This window comes from Callospermophilus lateralis, chromosome 12, assembly GCF_048772815.1.
Source record: "Callospermophilus lateralis isolate mCalLat2 chromosome 12, mCalLat2.hap1, whole genome shotgun sequence".
NCBI lineage: Eukaryota > Metazoa > Chordata > Mammalia > Rodentia > Sciuridae > Callospermophilus > Callospermophilus lateralis.
The window spans coordinates 87821954-87845840 of record NC_135316.1 but is presented as its reverse complement, the minus strand read 5'-3'; the positions used below and the strand labels follow the sequence as shown (position 1 = coordinate 87845840).

The 23887-nt window shown below is 39.2% G+C and overlaps 1 protein-coding gene across 1 annotated transcript in view; it reads right to left on the bottom strand.

The window, feature by feature from the left end:
- The window catches only part of Flt1 (fms related receptor tyrosine kinase 1), a 173323-nt gene extending 149698 nt beyond the window's left edge, over window positions 1-23625 (bottom strand). Inside the window, exon 1 of the mRNA XM_076872583.1 lies at window positions 23268-23625. Within this exon, the coding sequence (XP_076728698.1) occupies window positions 23268-23331 (64 nt within the window). The 5' untranslated portion in view covers window positions 23332-23625. The remainder of the gene's footprint in view (window positions 1-23267) is intronic.
- Window positions 23626-23887: the final 262 nt, after the last annotated feature.

Below are 23887 nucleotides of genomic sequence, written 5' to 3'. Positions count from 1 at the left end.
GCCATTCAGCAAACATTTTTAAGCATCTACTTCATGTCACTTTTTATATCTCATGAGTGATATATGTAAAGATATAAATATGCACATATTCATAAACATATACATCTTTATACCATGGGCAACTTGGCTTACTCTTCTTCTCAGTAGCCCAGAGTCACACTTAGATAATAAATTCATTTAGATAGCCCATTTAGATAATAAATCTACAGGGTATTTCAATTTTGAGGGTGGAGTGCTGTAATTTAACAATGATTCTCCCACTGTAAAGGTTGGGTGTGTATCAAACTTTCCACTGTTTGCCATGGGAGCCTAAAAATCAGATTTAGAATCATTTCCTCAGTGAATGATCCCATCCCTTTTTGGTAAAGTCAACTACAATATGATCATGAGGGGCATATGGATTATTTATATAAATTTTCTTGATATGAAAATTATTATTTAAATAAAATGAAAACACTCCATGCAGACAATGAAAATGGACTTTATGAATGTTTCTTTATTAGAAAAATCCATAGTTCAAGCAGTATGAGCAAGTAGCATTAAGAAACCACTGTGTGAATGTATCCTTATTTGAACACTGACACTTTATATTGATGTTATCTGAATATTCTTTTGTTGTAGGAACAATAGAACTTTATGATTCCAACAACAATCCCATTTATCTTTTCCCACATGCCATATATCAGGTAGAAAGCTACCCTCCATTCCCCATCTTCCTTTCATTAGGCAAAATGGAAAGTTGACTTCCATGGGAAGGGTACATTTCCAAGCAAAATATGGCTTTATTTTGTAACCAAATCCAAAGCCCAAATGATTTTCTTTCTTCAAAATTCTTTTTTTTTCAATATCTTTATTTTTCATTTATGTGGTGCTGAGGATCAAACCCGGTGCCTTGTGCATGCTGGGCAAGCACTCTACCACTGAGCCACAACTCCAGCCCTCTTCAAAATTCTTAAAAGCTACCATGATGGATTTTAAAGGAACATACGCCCAGCAGAGGTCATTATGAGCCAGACAGCTTTGCTGTCACTTTTAAGACTCAAGGAAGATTCTTATAAGACTAAAAGTATCTTTAGAGAACTACTATTTTTATTGCTCTAAATAAAAAGTGTTCTTGTTAACTGTATGCAACCTCAAGACAAGTCCCATAGCTCCACTTCCAACTAGACACTGGCCCAAGCTCTTAATATATTGAAATCAAAGGGTTAGTCTATATTAAAAAGTGCTTTATTAGTCAAAGACAATAACCATGTTTTGATCAAAGATGAAACACATATCCAAAATGGTCCTATAAGCCTGTTGACATCATAGCAGTCTTAGTTTGTCTAAGTACACTCTATTATGTTCACAAAACAAAGAATTTGCCTAAAATGCATTTCTCAGAAAGTAACCAGGTCAATAAGCAATGCACAGCTGTATAGATCATGAAACATCTGTTTTTCTATTTTTAATTTAGAGTCATTAATCTCCCCAGCTCTGTGGCAGAGTAGGTCTATTGAGGCCATGGGCAAGCCTCTCTAAGCCTCAGATCCAACTGTCAAGGAGGAGGTTAGACTTTGATTTGTATAATCCCTTCCAGCCTAAAAATTCTGATTCTGAGACCATAAGTCATTGATAACAGTGTACAAGTTAGAAATTACATTTTAAAAATACTTATGGTTAATAAAAAGACAAGTAACTAAATTGAAAAAATTGACAAAGGATCTGAATAGACATTTTCCCAAAGAAGATATATAAATGACCAATAAGCACATGAAATGATGAAGAATATCATTATTAGGCAAATGAAAATAAAAAGCACAGTGACATAGCACATCATGCCTCTTAGAATAGCTTGAATACGAAATATAGATAATAACAAGTGTTGGTGAGAATGTAAAGAAATTAGATCCCTCATACATTCCTAGTAGGATTTTAAAACAGTGTAGCCATATTGGAAAATGGTTTAGCAGTCCCTCAAATGGTTAAACATAGTTAATCATAGGTTAAACACAGTATTCAACAATTACCCAAGATAACTGAGAACATATGTCCACATAAAAATGTATACAGAGATGCTAATAGCACTATTATATGTAAAAGTCACAAAATGGAAATGACACAAATGTTTATCAACTGGTGAATGGAAAAATATGGTATATCCTATGATGGAATGTGGCTTGATAATAAAAAGGAATTAAGTACTGATATTTGCTTCAACATAGATGAAACTTGAAAGACTGTGCTGGAGCACATAGCAAAAGGGCCATGTGAGGTCATAGTGAGGTCACACAGAGAAGTCTCTTGGGAGAAACCAAATCTGCTAGCACCTTGATCTCAAATTCTAGCTTCCAGAAGTATGAGAAAGTGAATTTAAAAACAAGAACATTATGCCAAGTGAAAGAAGCCAGTCATAAAAAGCCACATATGATTTCATTATATAAGTATCCAGAACAGGCAAATCCATAGAGATAGAAAACAGATCAGTGGTTGCCAGGGACTGGAAGAGGGTGAACGAAGAATGACTGGTAATGGCATGGAGTTTCTCTTTGAGGTATGAAATGTTTTAAAATTCAGTTAGTGATGATGGTTGCACAACTCGGAATATATTTTAAAAAATCACTGAATTTAACATTTCAATATTCTGATCTCCTACAGTCATATTAGGGGTGTCTTATTCTGGTCTCCCACAGAAGTAAATTTTATCTCAATAAAGCTGTTGTTTCTTTTTAAAACCCCAACAAATTATGACTACAGTAATCACAAAGTTACATTGAAGGTCTAAAATATTGTGTTATTTTGAAATCTATTTCTACATATGATCCCCTCAGTATTAAGGTTTTAACACTAGTTGTTTTTCCATCCTAAAGTTCAGAAGTCCAATTTTAGAGAAGTAATTAATTCTTTTATGATAAATAACATCACTATTTATATAGTGGAAGTTTTACAAACATATTGCAAAAAAAATTTACTGAATTAGAATAATTTAAATTCAATTTAGTGTTAATTTTAAGTCACTTCTAATTTCATATTTTGAGTTTTAACTATTTAAATGAAAATATAATAAACTAAGTCACATTGACATTTCTGTTACTAGAACTCTGAAGAATCTACTGGCATTTCCTTTTAAAATAAAAATTATTGATTATAAAATTTTTAACTCAAAGCTTTGTATATTAGATTTATTTCAAATGAGAAGCATCTGTCTTTGATTTTGCCTACTATGTTTTCAATAGTACATAATCCTACATGATAAATGGAATCTTTATCTAAATATAATTTCCTAAGTATCATGTTTCTAAAACTTGAATTTAAGACCATAAGCCATTTACCAAGGTTGTGTGAGGTTAATTAAACATCATTTATAATAAAAGGATTCCTTCCTCAAGATGTAGCTTATTAAAAGCTTACATTTCACAGACTGAATCTCATTGAACCTTTTTTGTTGATGGCAAGGGTAGGAAAGAAGTGAAGAATGTAACTGCAAATTTCTAGAAGCTTCCAAAATTTGTGTTTGAGATGCTAGTTGTGGCATTTGAGAAAAAGTCCAGTCTGGGTCTTAACTTCTGTGTCTGCCTCTGTTCAGGTATTTATCAGGTAATATGAAGTGGACATTCTCACTGAATGCACTGATTAGAATTACTGCATTAAATAAAGACAACAGCACTAGCTAGGCCAACACTATAATGAAGAGCACTAGAATGTACATTCTTAAATTCTTTTCTCACTTCTAGGATGTTGGAGAACGACTGGAGGGTTTGTGTTCCATCTGCCAACAGGCTGCACAGAAGATATGGAACCATGGGAATATGTATGGCGGCAGCATAAACTAAGTCCCACAGGGGCTGGGGTTGTGGCTCAGTGGTAGAGCAGTGGCCTAGCATGTGGGAGGCCCTGGGTTCAATCCTCAGCACCACATGGCACTAGAGCAGATTATGCTAAGTGAAGCTAGCCAATCCCTAAAAAACAAATGCCAAATGTCATCTTTGATATAAGGAGAGCAACTAAGAACAGAATAGGGAGGAAGAGCATGAGAAGAAGATCACCATTAAACAGGGACGAGAGTGAGGAGGGAAAGAGAGAGAGAAGGGAAATTGCATGGTAAAGGAAGGAGACCCTCATTGTTATACAAAATTACATATAAGAGGAAGTGAGGGAAAAGGAGGGGGAAAACAAGAGAGAGAAATGAATTACAGTAGATGGGGTAGAGAGAGAAGATGGGAGGGGAGGGGGGGGATAGTAGAGGCTAGGAAAGACAGCAGAACACATCAGACACTAGTATGGCAGTATGTAAAAAAGTGGATGTGTAACCGATGTGATTCTGCAATATGTATACGGGGTAAAAATGGGAGTTCATAATCTGCTTGAATCAAATGTATGAAATATGATATGTCAAGAGCTTTGTAATATTTTGAACAACTAATAATAAAAAAAAATTTAAAAAAATAATGAAAAAAAAATTCACCCCTGCCAAAAAAATAAATAAATAAAAGCATCGTGTCCAACTACAACCAAAAAATATATTTAAAAAAATAAAAATAACTAAGTCCCACAATTAGCCATATATTAATTTTTTAATATTGGGGGTTTTCTTCTAAAACAATTGGCCTTGTTTGATTTTTGGTGTGAGGGATGGAACCTAGGACCTTGCATGTGCTAAACAAGTGCTCTACCATGAGCTACACACCAAGCTCCTATTTGTTAATAGTTGGTCTTAAATCAAAAGAAAACAAATGAAAGAATGTGTTAATACATGCATACATATATACCAGCATACAGGTATGCCTATACTTTTCTGTCCAAGAAGGAGAAAAGTTTGTTTTAAAACTATCTTATAATTAATAAGTTGGTTGGGGGGGTCTCGGAGAGGGAGGGAGGGAAAGGGAATAGAGAATGTGTTGAGTGCATGTATATGATGCTGGGGATGGGATCCAGGGCTTTGTGCATGCCAGGCAGGCACTCTACTACTGAGCTATATACCCCCAACCCCCATAATACATATTTTAGTTGTGAGTTAATAAAACTCACAGTTTTGCAGCTCAAGGCATAAGGATGTCACTGAAATGGTAATGTCTAAAATGACTGGAATTTGGAACTTCATTCCATCCATACATGGATCATTGACTTTACTCGTTTTCCCCATAACTTTATAAAAGTTATTTTAAAGAAAAAATCTGTGGTTTAAAATGTTCACCAGGGGAAAGTCCTTTAGTAACATGGACATTCCTAGTGTCAATGTTTACGAGGGGAGCATATCTCAGGGTGCCTCTTGGAGCTTTTTACTTGACACTGGCTTCTCAGAGGGTCACAGTTTAACAGGGCACATTCATTGATCATTAGACCTGTCACCAGCTACCATCAGGAGCCTACCCTTCCAGTGACCTATTGCCATGCACAACTCCTTTTCATGTGACATGAGAGTTAATTAAGGTTGGGCAGGAGAAATCTGCTGACCAAGGGGTTACCTTTTCCCAAAAAATGCTCTACTCCCACACTGCTATTCTTTTATTGAATGAGTTTAAAACCCACCTCCATAGAGCTAACATGTCATTTGAGTTTACCACACCGTGTCATGGAAGTTATCTGAGTTGCCTGGAGCAAAGGTCAAGATCTGGTTGACATAGCTTGTAAAGTATTAGTAGAAAATTCTGCTAGACTTTCAACTGGTTATGAACAGAATGGATGCTCTTTATACCCCCAAAATGCAAAAAAAAAAGGACTATTTTGTCTTGGACACTTCTCCCTTTTCTCTGTCAGTAGCAGGAAGCTCCATTTGCAGCTTATGTTCTTCTCTAGTGTCACTGTTCAGAGGACTCTGATGTCATGTCTCATAGAATGGTTCATAATCACTAGTAGCATTATGCTATTGTTCAAGTTGAACAATGTTCAAGTTATTTCAAGCCAGATTATATGTATTTTCTGATAATAAACATCTGAAAAATATACAGTAACTGATTCCTCAGAAGTGCAACTTCAGAAAATATGTACTCAATATATACAAGATAACATGTAAAACACTTGACTTCATGGAAGTGATTTTTTTAATAGAATTAATATTTTATCAGTTGGTTTATTCTCTTTAGAATCACAGTTCTATATAGCAGAATTCAGTAACAGAATGCTTATAGCTGAAAGAGTATTTGGATAAAATGGCATTAATTGGCATGGTAGTAATATTAATAAAATAGACAAACTGCCTTAGAGATTAGAAGGCTAATGTTAAATTGTTTAGAATTACAAGTTCCATTCTGTCAAAAGCATTCTTCATATTCTCTTTAAGAAAACAGTTATGTCTGGAAGCAAAGATGATATGTACAACCCACAATTTAAAATTCAAAGTTTTCTCTGTTCTCCAGAGCATTAGGATTACAGTTGGCAGAGATTTTACCAAATACTCTGCTTCCATTAAAGTTCCAGGCATTTGCAGAGATGATGACAGCAGGCCTCTGAATTTCAAGGACATGTTATTTACATGCGTTCCTGTGGAGTTTCTTAGAAGGAAAGCATCACAGAGATTGGAAACTACTGTCGGTTCAGTTTAGGAGCCTGCCATGGAATGGTTAAAGCACATGAGTGGGAACTGGGAACTTTGATTACATTCAGCCATGTCTTACAACCTTTCATGTGGCACAGATAAACTTCAGATTCACACACAATTCTTTCTGGGGAGAAAAAATGTCATGGAGCTGTGTTATAATGCTATTAACCATAAAAAATGCATCCTGTTTAGGCGTTAAGTTTGAATCCAAAATAATGCCTTTTTGTACAGTAAAGCAAAGAAGACAAGCCGTGTACTTAACACTGTAGCTGTCTATGCAAGGAAAGGCAAAATACACTGTTAGAGCTAACATTATGTTTCTTCTATTCCCTTAATATACTCAACATTTTCAACTTTATTATCAATTACACATAATGACAGAATACAGGTTGCCTTGCATATAAAAATAGGAGAGGAATAAAATGAGATTGAAGGCTGAGTGTGAAGTTCCTATGTTAGTTTTCAGCTTTCTTTGATGTAGTTCATGAACTCCATAGAAAATATTCTTCTGGAATCCCTCAGATTGTCTATAAAGGAGATGCTTTGAATTCACTAAGAGGAAAGTTGAGGAGATCTCTGACCTTTGAGATTTAAATGGCCAGAAGTATGAGATCAAGTTATCCATCATTGGGGAATTGAGTTTTTTAAAACAATGACAGCAAACTTTGTAAGCCTCACTGCACAGCATTCTTGACCATTATATCTGCTATCATCAGAATCAGTTTCCTTCTAAATTAAACTTGAGATACAATTCCTTTTCATTACACATAGCTTTCAGGTGAATCTTGTTTAACTGTGGAATTGACATGGTGACTAAATTGTTCTTTTTAATTCTGGGTGCTTATAATTTTCACACTTCCTAAGACTCACTTAATTTACATTGGTTAATATTGGATAATAGCTCTGCCTTCCCAAGATTTTGAAAACTTGAAAAAAAAATCTTAGCTGGAATTGTTGTTATTCAAGTTTTGCCTAGAGTCAAAATTCTGGAAGGAAAAGTAACCTATTAAAAGCAGTATGCTTCCATCAGAAATATTTCAACTGATAAAAGAAAGAGTTTGCTAAATATTCATGATTCACTCCAGTATGTGAATTAAGTCTTTCCTTCTAAATATCCATAGAAAACTTTAGAGTCATTTGTACTACAAATCTGGAAAATATTTGTTTTAACTTTCAGGGCATTTTTATTTATACACCTTCTTACTCTATCTAGAACTTCATTTCTAGAAATTTCTTTATTTCTAGAAACTTTTTAATATCATCAAGATACTTATCTCTGAGAGAAGAGAAAGCTATAATTTCTGCCAATGTTTGTCTCCCAGTCTGACAGGTTTTGAAACAACTTATGAATCAGCCCATTCTTGAGGACAAGACATTAACCAGTCAGCAGGACTTGCATAAAACCAGAAAGAAGAACTCTGAAGAGGTAGTAAGTTCCCCAACCCTAGAGCTGCTCCTGTGGAATTAAGCCACCAGTTCCCTACCCCCATGAGATTGATGAACTGGGCTAAGGGTTGGACTCCCATGCATGAGGCTAGGAATCTGAGAACTCTTCTCCCTGGTTTATCTTTTCTTCTTATCTCTCTTGTACTGCCAGCCATTCCTGGTTTTTTTCCCACTATGTTCCCTATGTGACCCCTTTCTCTCACCCCCTTACCCTATTGACTTCTCCAATCTTTAACTTCAGCATTAATTCTCTCAGTTAATATTTCTGAGCATATACTAAGAGAGGGATACAATAACAAAGAAGATTGTTTTCTTTAAAGTGTTTGTAACTTTAGATGGATGATGTATAAATAAACTACTATATACAGATATATGAAATATTATAGAGAATTTTTATATAAATATAAAACAGCATTATATTTTCATGTTATCATGCAAAAGGAACAGGTGTGGTAAGGCTTTGCCCAGACCAGTGAAGGAGAAGATTCTCCCAGAATAATAAAGTTGAAGGTGAGACCTGAAGAAGAGTGCATTTTTGCTGAAGGAATTCTCAACTCTTTCTCGTTCAAAGAATTCAAACCCTCTAGAATTTCAACTTTATTTTTAAACAACTGTTTTCTTTTCTTTCTTTTTCTCTGCAGGGCTGGGGATGGAACCCAGGGCCACATGCATGCTAGGCAAATGTTCTAGCACTGAGCTACATCCCCAGCTCAACAACTGTTTTTTTGTTTTTTTTTTAACAAGATCCCTTAGATTCTCTTGCTTCTAATGACTCTGCTCTCCTTCATCTCTTTTCTGAATGAAAGCTCTGTCATCCTCTTTCAGTGCTCTAGTTCACATAGTTTTTTTTTTTTTTTTCAGTCTGTGGTCTACCTGACTTCACTTAGCACTGGGGAAAAAAAGTCACAAGCAGATGCTGATCCATAATGAAGGTGGGGGATGGTAAAAATGGAGGAACTTTGATTGGGCAAAGGGGAGGAAGAGGAGGGGGAGGGGCATGGGGGCAGAAAAGATGGTGGAATGAGATGGACATCGTTGCCCTAGGTACATGTATGGCTGCACATATGGTCCAACACTACATCGTGTACAACCAGAGAAATGAAGAGTTGTGCTGCAATTGTGTACAATGAATCAAAATGCATTCTGCTGTCATATATACCTAATTAGAATAAATAAATTTAAAAAATAAAAATAAAAAAATTTTAAAAAGAATGTCTTTTGACATTAGAATAAAAATACTTATTCAATATCAAAGGTAGAAAATACAGAATACTTTATGTACAAGGTGTAAGAATTAACCCTGGCTTCATCTGACTTTTTTTCCCCTAAACATGTATGTAATGTTTTATTGATTATATGGCAAATGTTGTATTTTAAAAAACTTAAACCAGGATCTTGCCTGGGGACTTATGGGTAACTTATAATAATTTATTCTTCTAAACAGTAAATATATGTGATATGCCCATAATAATTCATTTAGGGTTATTTCTTTGTAGAGAAATGCTGGTCAAAGGACATGAATACTTTAAAATTTTTAAATAAACTATCCTTACAAAAAATAAATAAAGAATAAGCAGTCTTCATTCATTCAGATGTTCTTAGATTTCTTGTAGGTACCATGCCCATTGAGAGTCTCTGAAGTCTTTCTAGTTCTAAAGCTACATGATTCTATATTTCTTGTCTTAAATTATATTTGTTAATAAGTTACTTTGCTGTCCCCAAACTGGTACTTCTGTTTCTAAAAATGATAGCTTCTTAAAGATGAGGGAGAAAAAAGAAAGAAAAAAGCCACAAGAAACATTCTTTGGAAGACATTCCCATATCAAGTGGTGCTTTTTAAAGCATAGCATCATGGTGGAAAGCAAGGCTGAAGATTCATAGATGGATAAAAGAAAATTATCAGATGCGACACATTAGCCAGGACTAATTTGTCCTTCCTTTTCTCTATTTGTCTAGTCCATGCCATGGATGATGAAGGGCCAAAAAAAAATAGTTTTCAGCCAAAATGTTCTTATACAAAGCAGTAAAAACAATTGCTACAATAGTAGCCTTACCTAGTATCTCAAGCTAGAAATTAAAACTTTCCAATCACCCTCTTTTGTGCTATTTTGGAACCTTGACCAGCTGAGAGAATCTTAGAGTGAAGATTAATCTCAAGGACAATATCTCTTGGGAACAAATTCTCCAGTGGCTGGACCGCTTACATCCCTATTCTCAATCCTGTCTAGAGTCAGATCAGGAGAACAGTCAGCTCAGAAGATAGGCTGGACCCAGAGAATGGTCCAAATGGAAAGAACAGAACATCACATAACATATTGAGAGAGTTACTGCCACCTCCACTTACACACTCACATCAGCATCTGTCAGTTCAACAGCATTTATTGAGTGACTAGGTGTCAAATGCTATATTCGCAACTGCAAAGTTGGATCAGAAAGAGCCCTTACTCTTGAAGGGCTTTCTGCCAAAAGTTGGCCTCTTAGGAGATGTCATTTAGAAGTGGATAGATAAATACCGAAAAAATTAAGATGATAATCTAAGTGAACAAATATCTCCAAACTGTGTGCACTTTGTGTTTAAGGGACACATTTTGATATGAGTTGCAAGTTCTTCACTAATGTAAGTGATTCACTTTAGTAAAATATACAAAGAACGAACACTTTTTCCATGGTAAACATTGAGCATAATGAATATAACCATACATGTAGTCATAAATAAAACATAATGGATTACTTAATAATCACTTGAGAACCTTCTAAGTGAATATGGTAAGATGTTCTAAAATAGCCTCCTATGCATGCCTGAACTCAAGTTGGAAAGATATAAATCTGCAGTGAATACTGGATATGAAACTGGCATCAGGAGAATTAAGATTGACATGATCCATATTTTTCTCTCACTGTACGAAAATATAGTTCCTAAGTCTCTACCACTAAGTTTGTTATTAACATTATCCCAAAATGGGGAATGAGTTATTCCAGCAAAGCAGTCCCAGTCCCATCTGTTTGGACTATAAAGCACATTAAAAAATAACAAAATAAGAAAACTTTTTTCCTACATTTTGGAGTTTTACTGCTTCTTTTAAAAAAGATATATTAGGATATAGAATTACTTCAGTTTGTCAGTCAAAAAAAGATAAAGGGAAATAGAAATTCCTGAAAATCAGCATTCCTGTTTTTTCATTTTCCCCACTGGCCTTCTCTGTATCTTTGTGTGGTAAACACTGCACAGGATGTTTTTCATTTACCAGTTCTGAGGACAAAAAATGGGATGGGGATGTGAGAGGTAGATTGCTTTTAATTGGTACATCAACAATGTGAGTCAAATATTCCCTTGCTCTCAAGAAATTATAGGTATCCAAAGTCCATTCTAGGTCAATACAATCATTCAACTTCCATGTGTTTCCCCTGCTGTAGTTCTAACAGAATTCCCTATGGGGAAGATTCTGAAGCTATAAAAATTTTCAAATTGTAACAGAGAACAAAAATCTGGTCCTGCTGGAGACATTAAGTGGAAAAAGAGAATTAAACAATGTTTCCCCAAAAGAAAACAATACCATTAATCATAGATGAAATGCTGTAGCAAGAGTTTACATTGCCTTTTTAAATTGTTTGTTTGCAATCCTAATATATCCCTGTCTTTTCATCTGTTTACATATATCTTTGGTTTCTCTAATGCCAATTTAGGAAAAAGAAAACAATCATTTAAAAAAAAAATCAAACAGGATTTCTTTCACCCCTTCCCATTAATTTCCATCCAAAGCATGTAGCTACATTTGACCATACTTTCCAGCTATTTCCTTAGAGCAAAAGATAAAACTCCTCAATAGGTGGCAGAATAGGATTTTTTTTGTTTCTGATAAACATGTTCGTATTCTGGTATGGAACAGTATAGTAGATCAAGGCAGAAGTAAAGCTTTGTTGTTTCTTTCTTGACTTGTTGCATCTAAATATCTAAAAGAATTATCTAGGAGAAGGAGGGACACAAAGAGCAACTGGCCTTGTCGAAATGCTTCCAGGGCCAGGGCATAGCTCTGCAAGCCCTTGCGTAGAATGTGCAAGGCCCTAGGTTCTATGCCAGCACTGCCAAAAAAAAAAAAAAAAACTTCTTGTTTTGCAAACTGTACAAGTACTGTCAATCAAGGCCTGTAGCTGGCTACCCCAGACTAAAAAGTAACTTAACTTTCTCTAGAACTAGGCCTTGAACAACATCAGCTTTTCATTCTAAACCCTGAAAATGGAACTTCTCTGCCTTTTCTTTAATTCCTAGATTTTCTCCTTTAGGTAAATGATGGTGGAAAGAACTCCAGTGTTGAAATCAAGAAGACATGTTTGAATGTGGCCTGTCTGTTTCCTAAGTGTGTGGCTTTTGGCAAGTAATCAGATTGTCCTCAGCTTCAGGGTTTCAACCCATCAACAAAATGAAAAGTGCCCGCATGGATGTTCAGGAAGGGGCAACTGTGAGCCAGCACCATGCCTATGCTGAAGAGAGGCTCAGGACTTGTATTCCTCCTCTTCCCTGAGGACAGAGTGAGTGTCCTCCCTCCCTCCTTCACAGGTGACTGCCATCAGGGTCAACACATGTCTGGGTCCTTCCCTCAGGTACGTCACTTTCATTCCAAAGAAGCTCAAGTCTTTGAGGTTGCTGGGATCTAGAAAGTACACAGAGGAGCAGACACTTGATTCCCGGAAACTGTCAGAGGCCAGTCCCAGCTTCTCTCAAGGACCTGTCTGCATGAACTTTTCTAGAATCAAATGCTGGCCTCAGACTATCCTTCTTTGTAATCTGAACTAGTTTAAAGCCACTTCTAAGAGGCCAGTTTGGAAGGCCATGTAAAACCATGTTCTTAACGGCTTTGGGGATCCTTTTCTGACTTTATTTGGGAAGGTTCTTGAATATCTATGATAAGAAAGCACACATGATTAAATTCTGTCTTGGAGATTTTAACAGTGTCTGCAACATGCAGCAGTGGAATCTCCCAAGGCCACTTTAAGCTGGAGTAGCAGTGGCTTCTCACATTCTTTAGGGTTGGCAAAATTCCAAGAATAGACTGGTTTTGAGAGCAGGGGAAGACTGTCAGAACCCCCACTATGTATTTTTTCCTTCTTTGCTTTTCAAATTAGGTTGTAATGCATGGTAAGGAAGGAAACTCCAAAGTCTGACAGGATCAAATTCAAATAATTCCAGCTTTAAATACCACTTCTGTGATCATAGAACAAGCATTTCATTTATCAAAGTATCACTTTTCTTATAGTTATTACCATATCTCTCTCTTGGGGATGAGTGAAATAATGTATGTGAATCACAGTGCCTGACAGTTAATAGAGGTTACGTTCTTCCTTTTTTCCTCCCCAAAAGGATCTCTCGCCTTACAGTATCATTATATCCTCTGGAAGAAGGAGCTAGATCAGGAACCCCATGAGATAAGCCCCAAGAAGTTGCAAAGCTGCCTTTACTGGGAGTCTGGGGTCAGCTGTCCTCCTTTGTTGGTATTGTGGTTGTTCTAAGAGGTCACTGTACCAACATGGCATATCAAGTTAACAGTGACCTAAGGACCCTAAACAAAAGATGTTTGAAATGTGAAGCTCTGCCATTGGTCAGTTGTTTTGTTCCTAGATGCTGTTTAGAAGAGCCAAGGCATTATTTAGTATTCACTATTAGTTATTAGTTACTATGATTTTTCTTGCCAAATTCCAACCTAACAATTAGACTGAAAAGAAAAAGTGAAATGCTAAACAGCAACATGGCACATTGGAAAACATTGCTATCATACTGTGTATCAAGAGAGGAGGCTGCCTCCCATCCCATGAGCCTTGGCTAGGACCAACAGAATATGGCAGAGTGATAGAGGAATTTCAAAGCCTAGGCTCCTGAACACCCTGCAGCTCCCGCATGTGCTCTTAGGAACACCCCTGCCTCCATTATGAAAGCCCCAGCTAGACTTCTCAAGGAGGAAGAACTGCATGGAGAGGAAGACCCCATGGCAAGGCCCCCTTTCAATTGCCAGGGACTGGAACCTGCCTGGATAACCCAGGTGAGGCCTGGAGAATGTATCTGATTTACTTCAGCATCACTTTCCTCAGAGTTATTACCACAGCTACTCCTGGGAATGAGTGAAATAATATAGTAAATCGCAGTGCCTGACAGTCAATAGAGGTTACTTTCCTCCTTTTTTTCCTACCCCAAAGCATCTGTCTCCCTCAGGTAAGACCAGCTGAGCCCAGCCCAGACGTCTAATCTATAGACTCAAAAACATAATGAATTGTTTTAGGCCACCAACTTACAGATGATGGATACAAATAGCTATTGCATCTCAGCCCTGCAGAAGAAGTGCTCAACTAGCAGAGAATAGACTCATTCTGTTTTCCAAAGTAAAAGTGCCAAAGTGGAGCCCCATAATATTAGGCATTAAACGCTCCAGAAGTACCTCTAGATGCTCTCAGGGAAGGCAAAACAGCTTGGGTTCTTGGTGTGTCACAAGAGTTCCAGTATCATGTTTCCAAATAATGGTGCATTTTCTTGACAATGGGGACAGAATCAGCACCCCATGAAAGCCAGCAGAATCTTACTGTTCCAGCAGGTAGAAGTTAGCCTTCCAAGTAGGGTAGGCTGATCCCAGCCCAGGAAATACAGAGTGAGAAGCTCATGAGAGGCAAAGCATCATGAGGCTTTGGGCAGCACTTTGCAGGACATACTGGAGTGAAACAGGGTACAACTGAGGCACTGGGGACCTGGGATAGGCCAGTAGTATGATGTTGGCCAACCCTTAATTAGAGGAAAGTCTGAATGCTACGTAGAGTAAGGCAGAGGAGGGCTACTATTAGCTCTGTTGTCTAGACTGGCAACTTAGTTCTGGCTCTGAGCTGGCAGAATAGACCAAAAGGCATTTCATTTAGTCCCATTGGTAACATGCCCTAGCACTTGATATGAATGATTCTTTGGCCACATTCTGCTGACTCACACTCTTCCTGGCAGGAATCCTCAGAGATAGATAATTCCTCCACCTCTGCCTAGGTCTGGTGATCATCTAGTGCCTTTTACAGGTGGGCACTTGTACAGGTGCTTCCCATGTGGTGAGGCCTCTTAAACTGACTCTAGGGCTGTGGTTCTCAAAGTGTAGTCTCTGGACCAGGTATATCAGCATCACCTAGCAACTTGTTAGAAAAGCAGATTGTCAACCCCACCTAGACCTACTGAATCTGACACTCCAAGGTAGGACCCAGTGATCTAGCATGGCTTCCAGGTAATTCTAATGTTCTGTACAATTTGAGGTTATGCCAATTGCTGGGCACTTTAAAATGATCAATGCCAGAGTCCCACTCAAGAGATTGTGTTTGGTGGTACACTGCTGAGATCCAGCTACCTGAGAGGTCAATACAGGAGGATCACAAGTTCAGGGTCAGCCTCAGCAACTTAGGGAGACCCTGTCTCAAAATGAAAAGCACTGGGATGTAGATCAGTGATAGAATACTGCTGGGTTCAATCTCCAGTAGAGAGGGGAGGGGAGAGAGCTGGGGAGGGAGGGAGAGAATATGATTGTGATTGAATTGGTCAGAACTGCAGCCAGGGTATGAAGATTTTTAAAGCTCTCCTGACAGTTCTAACAGTCTAGGCTGGGACCATGGCCCTAGAGAGAGGCAAAGGGTTTCACAGAAATCCCTTGGCAGGAAAACTACTTATTAAGGTTTTGCTAAAGGTGGCCTTGAGTTTAAGTGGTTTTACATTTGTATATAATAAGAGCCAAAGCTTTTCATTTATTCCAGGTTCACTTCAGGCCTCTTTTAACAAAAGAACTTGATCATTGTTGTAGCTTTGCTTCTGTAGACCACATGGGTGGTTCTGTGGCTTTAAAGGAAATCCCATTTACACTCCACCCATTAAATAGAAGGATAGAAAATGAGGCTGAGAAAAAGTTCCTGTAAGAATGGTGATAATCTATGAGAAGGAAAAGACACTTGTCGAGATGGGCAATGAGACAAGGAAGAATGTAAGTGAAAACAAACAAGACATTAAATTTCAAGCCAATAAGGAGAACAAATACATGTATAGCTGCAGTAAGACAGTGGTATCTCCTTGACAGCTGAAAATTCTGGAAATGGTTACTTACCCCTGATGGTTTTCAACACCAGTAATTTTGTTTTGGAAGCATATGCCTTGTAGAACCTTTATTTCTGGTTAAAACCTATCTATTTAATGCCATTTTTACTATTTTCCACCAAATCCACATTTTCTAAGACCTTGATTGTGCCACCCATGATATGGTTGACCATGATATTCCTCAAGACCACAACTTTTGTTTACTTTGATTACAGGTTGGAGCTAAGTGTAAGATTTTGTTAAAAAAAAAAAAAAAAAAAAGAGATTGGAAATGGGACACAGGTGTCCCCACAGAAGACAGGGCACAAGACTGATGCAGAAGAGGTTTGTGTTTAGCCCCAGTCTACTATCTTTGACAGTTCAGAGGTCATTATGAGGGTGTTAATGAAGAGGAATTGGATCCTGACATCAGAACTATGAATCTTTATTAAAATTCAGTGCCTTTCCTTTTTTCAACAAACAAAAATAACAGGCTGTGATGTATTAAGTTCCCAGGGATAATGTTGCTGGACCATGAACCACACTTTGAGAAGCTTGTTTTGGAGTCTATTGTGGGTATGTAGGTTGGACTGGAGATTGGGGTAGGAAGGGGGATGAGTTTTTGAGCCCCAACCATGGAATTTGGATTTTTTTAAATTAATGAACTATATTTTTATTTATTATTAACTACTTTATGGTTCCTTTTTAGGTTTAAATTCTTTTTTAAAAAGTTTTAACATAATAATTGTATATATTTATGAGGTAAGTATGATATTACAATATGTTTATATAGTAAGAAATTATTACATTAGGATATTTAACATATCGATCAACTCAGACATTTACCATTTCTTTATGTTGGGAACATTCAAAATCTTCTGTATAAGTTATTTTGTAATATACAATTAAGTTTTGTTAACTATAGGTATCTATACCTATATCCAACGTTCCCCTTATATAGGTATCTATACCTATATCCAACGTTCCCCTTAACCATCCTGTCTCCATCCCTCCCTCCCCAACATCCTTCCTAGTCTCTACTTTCTCTCTACTTATATTGGGAAACTAGAAAGTTGGCCTCATAGAAGAAAGAACATTTGGTATTTGTCTTTCTGTGCCTGACTCATACTTAGTAAGGTAATCCTGCCAGGAACCAATTTGCAATGAAGGGTTGAGGATAACTCATCCTAAGCAAGTTAGTTAGGCAGACTAACCTGGTCCCATAACAAAGGTGCCTATTGAAACAGAGTTGATTTGGCATCTATCATTCAGGTTTGTATCCCAGCTGAGCCCAAAGACTCAGGTTTGAGTCAGTGGGAGAGCAAGTGAAACCATAAGATCTGACAGCCTTGTTGTTTGTGAAGATTGCATAAGGCACTGCAGGATAAAGTGGAAATGCTTAGCACCTTGCCAATAGAGGCTAAGATAGAACTTCTGCAGAGACCAAAGCCTGGCTTTAGTGACTCAGGAGTCCCAGTTTATGCCCAAACAGGAGGTGGTTACATGGATGGTTTCTCAGCTGAAAATAATAGCTTATTTTCTATATCTTAATCACTTTGTGAAAGGACTAATATCTATTGAGAATAGTCATTCTAATTAATTTCCTGTAACTGAAGCCAATTGGATGGGAAAGAATACATTAGCATGCTGGAATAAATGCATATTTGACCCTAAGAGCCTTCTTTGAAATACCTATTCATTCATTTATTCATTCATTCATTCATTCATCCATCCCAACACTAAGTCTCCACACCAGACATTACATGAGGAGGTAGATCTAAGATCTGCAAGATATAATCTCTTGGTCAAAGAAGGAGGATATAGGCACATAAAATTCTAATAATGCAACGTGAGAAGTGCTGAAAGAGGGATTCATACAGGAGATGTAGGGAGCAGAAGAAACCAGTAGTTCTGTGTGTGGCTATTACGAGGAGTTCTGCATTGCTGAGCTGGATTTTGTAGGTAGAGGTGAAGAGATTAAATAGGAAGGAAGAAGGGTCTTACAGGTACCTGAGCAGCATGAATGATATGACAAAAGTGAAGCCCCATCTGAAGAAGAGTAATTTTTTTGATTGGGGTAGAGTTTGAGTAGCTGGAATAGAGTATGTGGAGGGATTTGGTAACAGATGAAGCTGGTGCCATATGCCACAAATATTTAGGCCACAGCCATTCAAAATAGGGATTCCAAGTGCTCCCAAGGAAAATTAGTCTTCTCTCCAAATGTCTCAGTGTACTACTAAGCAGCCATCCTTTGGATATTTTAAATTTAAATCCTTATGGCCTTTAAAAAGTAAAAGATAATTATATATTTTAAAGGATGCTGGAGCTGGAGGTGTACCTCAGTGATAGAGTGCTTGCCTAGCATGTAAGAGTCCCCGAGTTTGATCCCCAATGTGACAAAAAAAAAAAAAAGAAAAGAAAATTAATAATAATAATAAATAAAAGAGATGCTATCATTTAGAAAGAAATTTTAGCACTGTAATAATTTTATTCGATGAGTATTTGTGCATCTTTACTCTTTCTAGGATAGAGAATATAATACAAATGAAAAAGAAATGTCTGTAGGATGAACATTAGGCTGTCTTCCTAGGTCTGCCACCAGCCAGCTATTGACCTTGAAAAAAATTACTAAACATCTTTGGGTCAGTTTCTTGTCTCTGAAATGAGCAGATGGATCTTGAGATTCCATCCGGCTCTCACAAGCGTGGAGTGTGTCTGACAGACAAGATCAAGTCTCTCATGCAGCTTGAAATCAGGGAAAGGAGCAGCGATCAGAAATGGCTTTTAGGCGTCCAGGTTTACTAAGGCTGATGGGAAATCCCCAGGAATTCTTGACATCTCCCTATATCCGCCCCAACAGCAATGCAGGAAATCTAGTCCACTATCTTCAGTAGACTCAATGGAACCATTTCCTTAATGAAACCCCCCTGCAGCCCCATGCACTGAGCCAGAAGCTTTCCTTTCAAGCCCTCCCTCAAATACCCCATTCCTCCCATTTCCTTCCCTTTCCTCAATCTGGTATGAAATCCAGCAATTTAATCAGCAGCATGCAATTTCCTAGGCACCCAAATGTGTGAGGACTCAACCATGATCCTGGAAAGCATTTGGCAGGAGGTCTCATTCTACAAGCCTCTTCCAGAGGATGGACTGATCTATCAAATTGTTTAAAACCAGTGCAACAGATGTTTTTTACACTTTTTAGCCACTCATTGTAATATTTTTACTGTTTGTGATTTCAAACTCCCTCTACTATCGACAATGGCAGCTACACTGAAAAGTGATATTTACTTGATATTACCAACATACCCTGAACCAAGAACCTGATACTGTTTTCTATTATCAGCAGGCTTTGCATTTAACACCCCAGGGCTAAGAGACTTCTCTCACTTTTTCCATCCCCCAACTTCTTCCACAGTCTCTCCCCCGCCCTGGGCTTTTAAAAGAATTTTTTTTGTACTGGAGATTGAACCAAGGGGCAAACATCCGCTGAGCTACATCCCTAATACTGTTATTTTTATTTTAGGATCTCACTAAGTTTCAAGGCTGAGGTCTCACTTAAGCACACTCACACATGTCAATTTAAAGCCGGGGCAAAATCTACTCTGTTATTTGTTCTCACCTTGCCAAACTGCCCAAGCCATAGTAACCATCAGCCATAAGTTTGCTGTGTAGAAGCAATGTGTTGTATAATCTTCCTGAAGGGCACTACGTCTTTTTTTTTTTTTTTTTTTGGTTGATATAAAACCATTTCTTTTTTTCTTTGGTGTCACACTGCTTTCAACTTCTATATTACATTCACTCAGAGCAGATTTTAAAAAAGGTTTACATAGTTTGGGGGAGAAAAAGCAATTATTTGGCTTTCTTTTTAAAAGTCAAATGAAATAGGTTCCATTTTTAAACAAAGGGTTTAGTAGCTCTGTTGAAACCTGGAATTCTTTGTAAATAAAGCCATTTTGATCAAATAAAGCATCAATTTTTTTATCAAGAAATGCCTGGGGGCTTCAAATAACAAGTATCCTTATAAGACTTAATGTGACTATTATAAAGGAGTATCTCTGTCACAGACTTACACATTCTACTGGTGAAAAAGCCCAAGACCATTAGGTCCACTGTTTTAGGCATCTTCAGACAGCCGATCTCCTGCAAAACGCTACCCAGTAAAGACCATGTTAATTGGTCAGTCAGGTACATTCCACAATGTGATTGCTGATGGCAAGGAGAACCCAGTTTATCCCTACAGCCACAGCATCAGATGATTATTCTCCATTTTATATATAAGTATGAGATGCGGAGTTTAGTCTGTTTCATGGAAAAATGACCATTTATTCTAATTTCTGCAGTTTATGTATAAAAACAAAACAAAATCTACTTGGTGATCATTAGAAAAGAAACTACTTAGTCCATTATAGAATTTTCAACAGGAAAATTAAAAAAATGTAACAAAGTGCTAAACTCAAAAGAAAAGTAAAAATATTCGAGGAACTAGAATAGGCAGTGACCTATAGTTTATCTGTAAAATGATCTATGAATTGGGAAAAAAAAGATGGGGACTGCCTAAGGTCCTAAATAATTAACATGTCAAAGATGCAACTTTGGAAAAAAGTATGACTTTATAAGCCTCAGAGAAAACAAAAATTACCACATAAAATAAGCTAGTATGAGAGATGTATCATATTCAACTTAGAAATAGGTATTATTTTCTTATACATTTCAACCTAATGTTATTACTGTGGACTTGCCTCACAAAATTCAGTTTAAGTGTTTCCAATTAGTTATGGTAAATTGTAAATGTCAGCTGCTAATGAACTCAAGAAAACCGGGGTGGAGGACAAAACCTAAAGAATCTGTGACTTTAATCAAGGGTGTGGTGCCTTAAAAGTAAGAAAATGAGACACCTCTAGAGAAAGATGACTGATTTCCTTTATGGAGAAAGTGATCACAATACTGAGGACCTGAAAGTATCTGAATTATGAGTGTCTCTTTATTCTCTAGGTATCTGGAGGGTAACTGCACACTTTAGGAGACAGATGCATTGGGCTAAGGGAGGTAGCTCAGTGGTACAGGCAAAATGCAAGGTCCTGGGTTCAATCCCCAGTACCACAAAAAGAAAACAAAAACCCCCATAAATTTTAGGAGAGAGATGCATTACCTATTTGTATTAATAAACCTCTAGTTATTTTACATGCCATGCATGCACACACAATATTGATAACTGATACATATTTAAATATAGCACCCAAAAGGTCACAGACTGGAGCTCATATGGGTAAGGGTGACTCAGGATGAATCCACAGGCAGAAATAGGGGGGCCTCTTTCTGGACAAAGAGAGCTTCCTGATAAATTGGAAAGTCTTATTTAGAAAACAGGTAGCTGACTATTTTACTGAGATGTTTCTAATTCAGCCAGAGAAGCTGCAGTTTTCAAAGACGCATTTTAGCGTGACAAACCTGCTTGCTAACAGAATACTCCCGAAGCAATCAGGTAAGGGGGTTCACACTTTGTCAGTTTGTCTCCCTTTCTTCTCACAAATGTGAAAAAAAAATCAGAAAGATTTCCAAGATTCGTGTCCAAATAAATTATAATCCAAACGACAAGAGGATCCCACTAACATTTCTTGTAAAGCTTCCACCAATCTAAGATGCTCCTAAATGCAAACAGAACTATGCTTCATTAAAGTCCACCACAGTTTTGAAAAAATAAACGTGTGTGAAGCAGAAAATCCAATAAGGTGTTCCGTTTTATCTTGTATTTTGGGGTTCTGAGAATTTACCTAGATTTACATTTACCTATGAGACTGGGAATGTTAAGTTCTCTGAGCAATTATATTTTAATATAAGCAACTTTTCAAATTTAAAAAAACTATATTTGTGAAGTAGAAAATGCAATCTTTCATTTAATGTAATTATTTTAGCACCTTTCCCAGCTTGTAGGGAGTTCCCACACAATAGGATTTCGCCTTTCCTCTGGGTTTCTTAGCTTCTAAATAGTTGCAATTAGATCGGTAGAACTATCTAATTAGTCTTCCCGCTGAGAATATTTGTTACTGCTTTTTGGGTTTTGCAAGTTAAAAAAGAAAAAAAAAGAAGTTTAATCTTTCTGACTTTCCTTCCAGGGAATCATTACAATGACTTATTTCGTGGTACTGTACCTTTTTCCCACGATGCTTAAAAGAAAGGCGCTCCAAAATCTGGCCCTTTGCGCGCAAGGAGAGGGAACCCCACTGAGCAGAAAAGACGAGTCCCTAAGTCCCCTCAAGCTTTGACCCCTTAAGGGCGGCGGTCTCCACACTAATTGTTCTTAAAAATCTGGCCCTTGACCGTTTCAGCGCCTGTTTTCCAAAGGACCGGCGAAGCTGACTTAAGTAACGGGTGCAGACCTCAACGATTCCTCAAACAGCATCTTTTGGTCCAAATTGTCCGCCCTTTCTTGGCTCGTAATTTAAAAGACAAGCTTACAATTCCAAAATTTAATGGTACTTTGGGCCTTGGTTGGTTAGGATCACGCAGTCCACGACCTGGGCTGGACCGCGCAGCCCGCCAGCTACCAGCAGAGGCCCCACCCGGTGGCTGCGCACAGCGAGCGTCAGGGAGGAATAGGCGCTGCTGAATGTTCCTAGGGTAGTCTGGCTCGAGGGCCCCAAGTGGGTCCAGGAATAACAGGCCGGCCCTCTCTTGTGATCTGTCTGTTCCCCAGAGGCACGCGACCCTCTCCAAATTGGTTCTTCTCTATAGGTCTGGCGGCGCGAGGTCATGGGCAGTGCCCAATATCGCCAACTCCCCAGCCTCAGCACAGCCCTGGGCAGGCTCACCGGCGCTCAGGAGCCGCTCTTTCCAGCTTCGAAGGACCCTGCGGACCCGCTCTTGGCGGCTTGGGAGCAGGCTCTGGGTGCCAAGCAGGTCCGGTGTGTGATGCTTCCGGTGCCCAGAGTTTCGATGCGGAGAGCGGGGACCCCAGTAAGGAGCCGGGCAGGGGATCAAGCGACTCCTGCCGCAATCCCGCAGCCCCAGCACAGACCAGAGCGCGGCGCCACGCGGGTGTGGGCGGTGATGCCCGCTAGTCCCCCGCCAGCTACTGGGGCGCCGTGGCCCCAGGAGTTCCCGCCGCAACTAGTGCCCCAGGTTCCCTCTGAGTTTCGCTTCTCCCGGCTGCAGCCTCGCCTCCCCGCGTGCACCTGGCCCCGGCCCCAGCATCCCAGCCCCGCTAGGCTCCAGGGCCCGATCGTGCCTCACCTGTTAGAAGCAGACAGCCGAGCAGCGCGCACAGCAGGACCCCGGAGTCCCAGCAGTTGACCATGGTGAGCGCGACGCGGCCTGTTCGCCCAGTGCCCGCGCTCCCCGCGGCCGACGACCCGACCGCCTGAGCCAGTCCTCCTCTGGTGCTCCGCGGCTGCCGGCCCGGCGCTCCTGCCTAGCTCCACGAGAGCCCCTCTCCGCGGCTCCCGCCAAGAGACAACCACTTCTCGGGTAATCCTCGCTGTCCGGCGCCCGTCGGCCGCTGCGCTCGAGCCCCGGAGCCCGCTCCGAGCCGCCGCTGCCGCTGCCGCCGGGGAGGAGCCGCGAGGAGTGTCCGCCTGGCGCGCTCCGAGCCTCCTGCGGACCTCGATTAAGCAGAGCCGAGGGCGGGGGCGATTTATAACCTTTCCCCAGCCCACTTCCTACCCCGGCACCTCCTTCCAGTGACGTCAAGGGGTCCCCCACCCCTCATCCGCCTCCCCACCTACCCTCTTCTTCCTCCCGAGCTCGCTTCCCCACAGCTCGGAAGAGGGGCGGGGGCCGCCGAGGGTGGGTGGCCCCGGGCGGAGAGCGCGTGGGGAGGCGCTGGCTGTGCGGACCCGGGAGCGCGGCGCTGG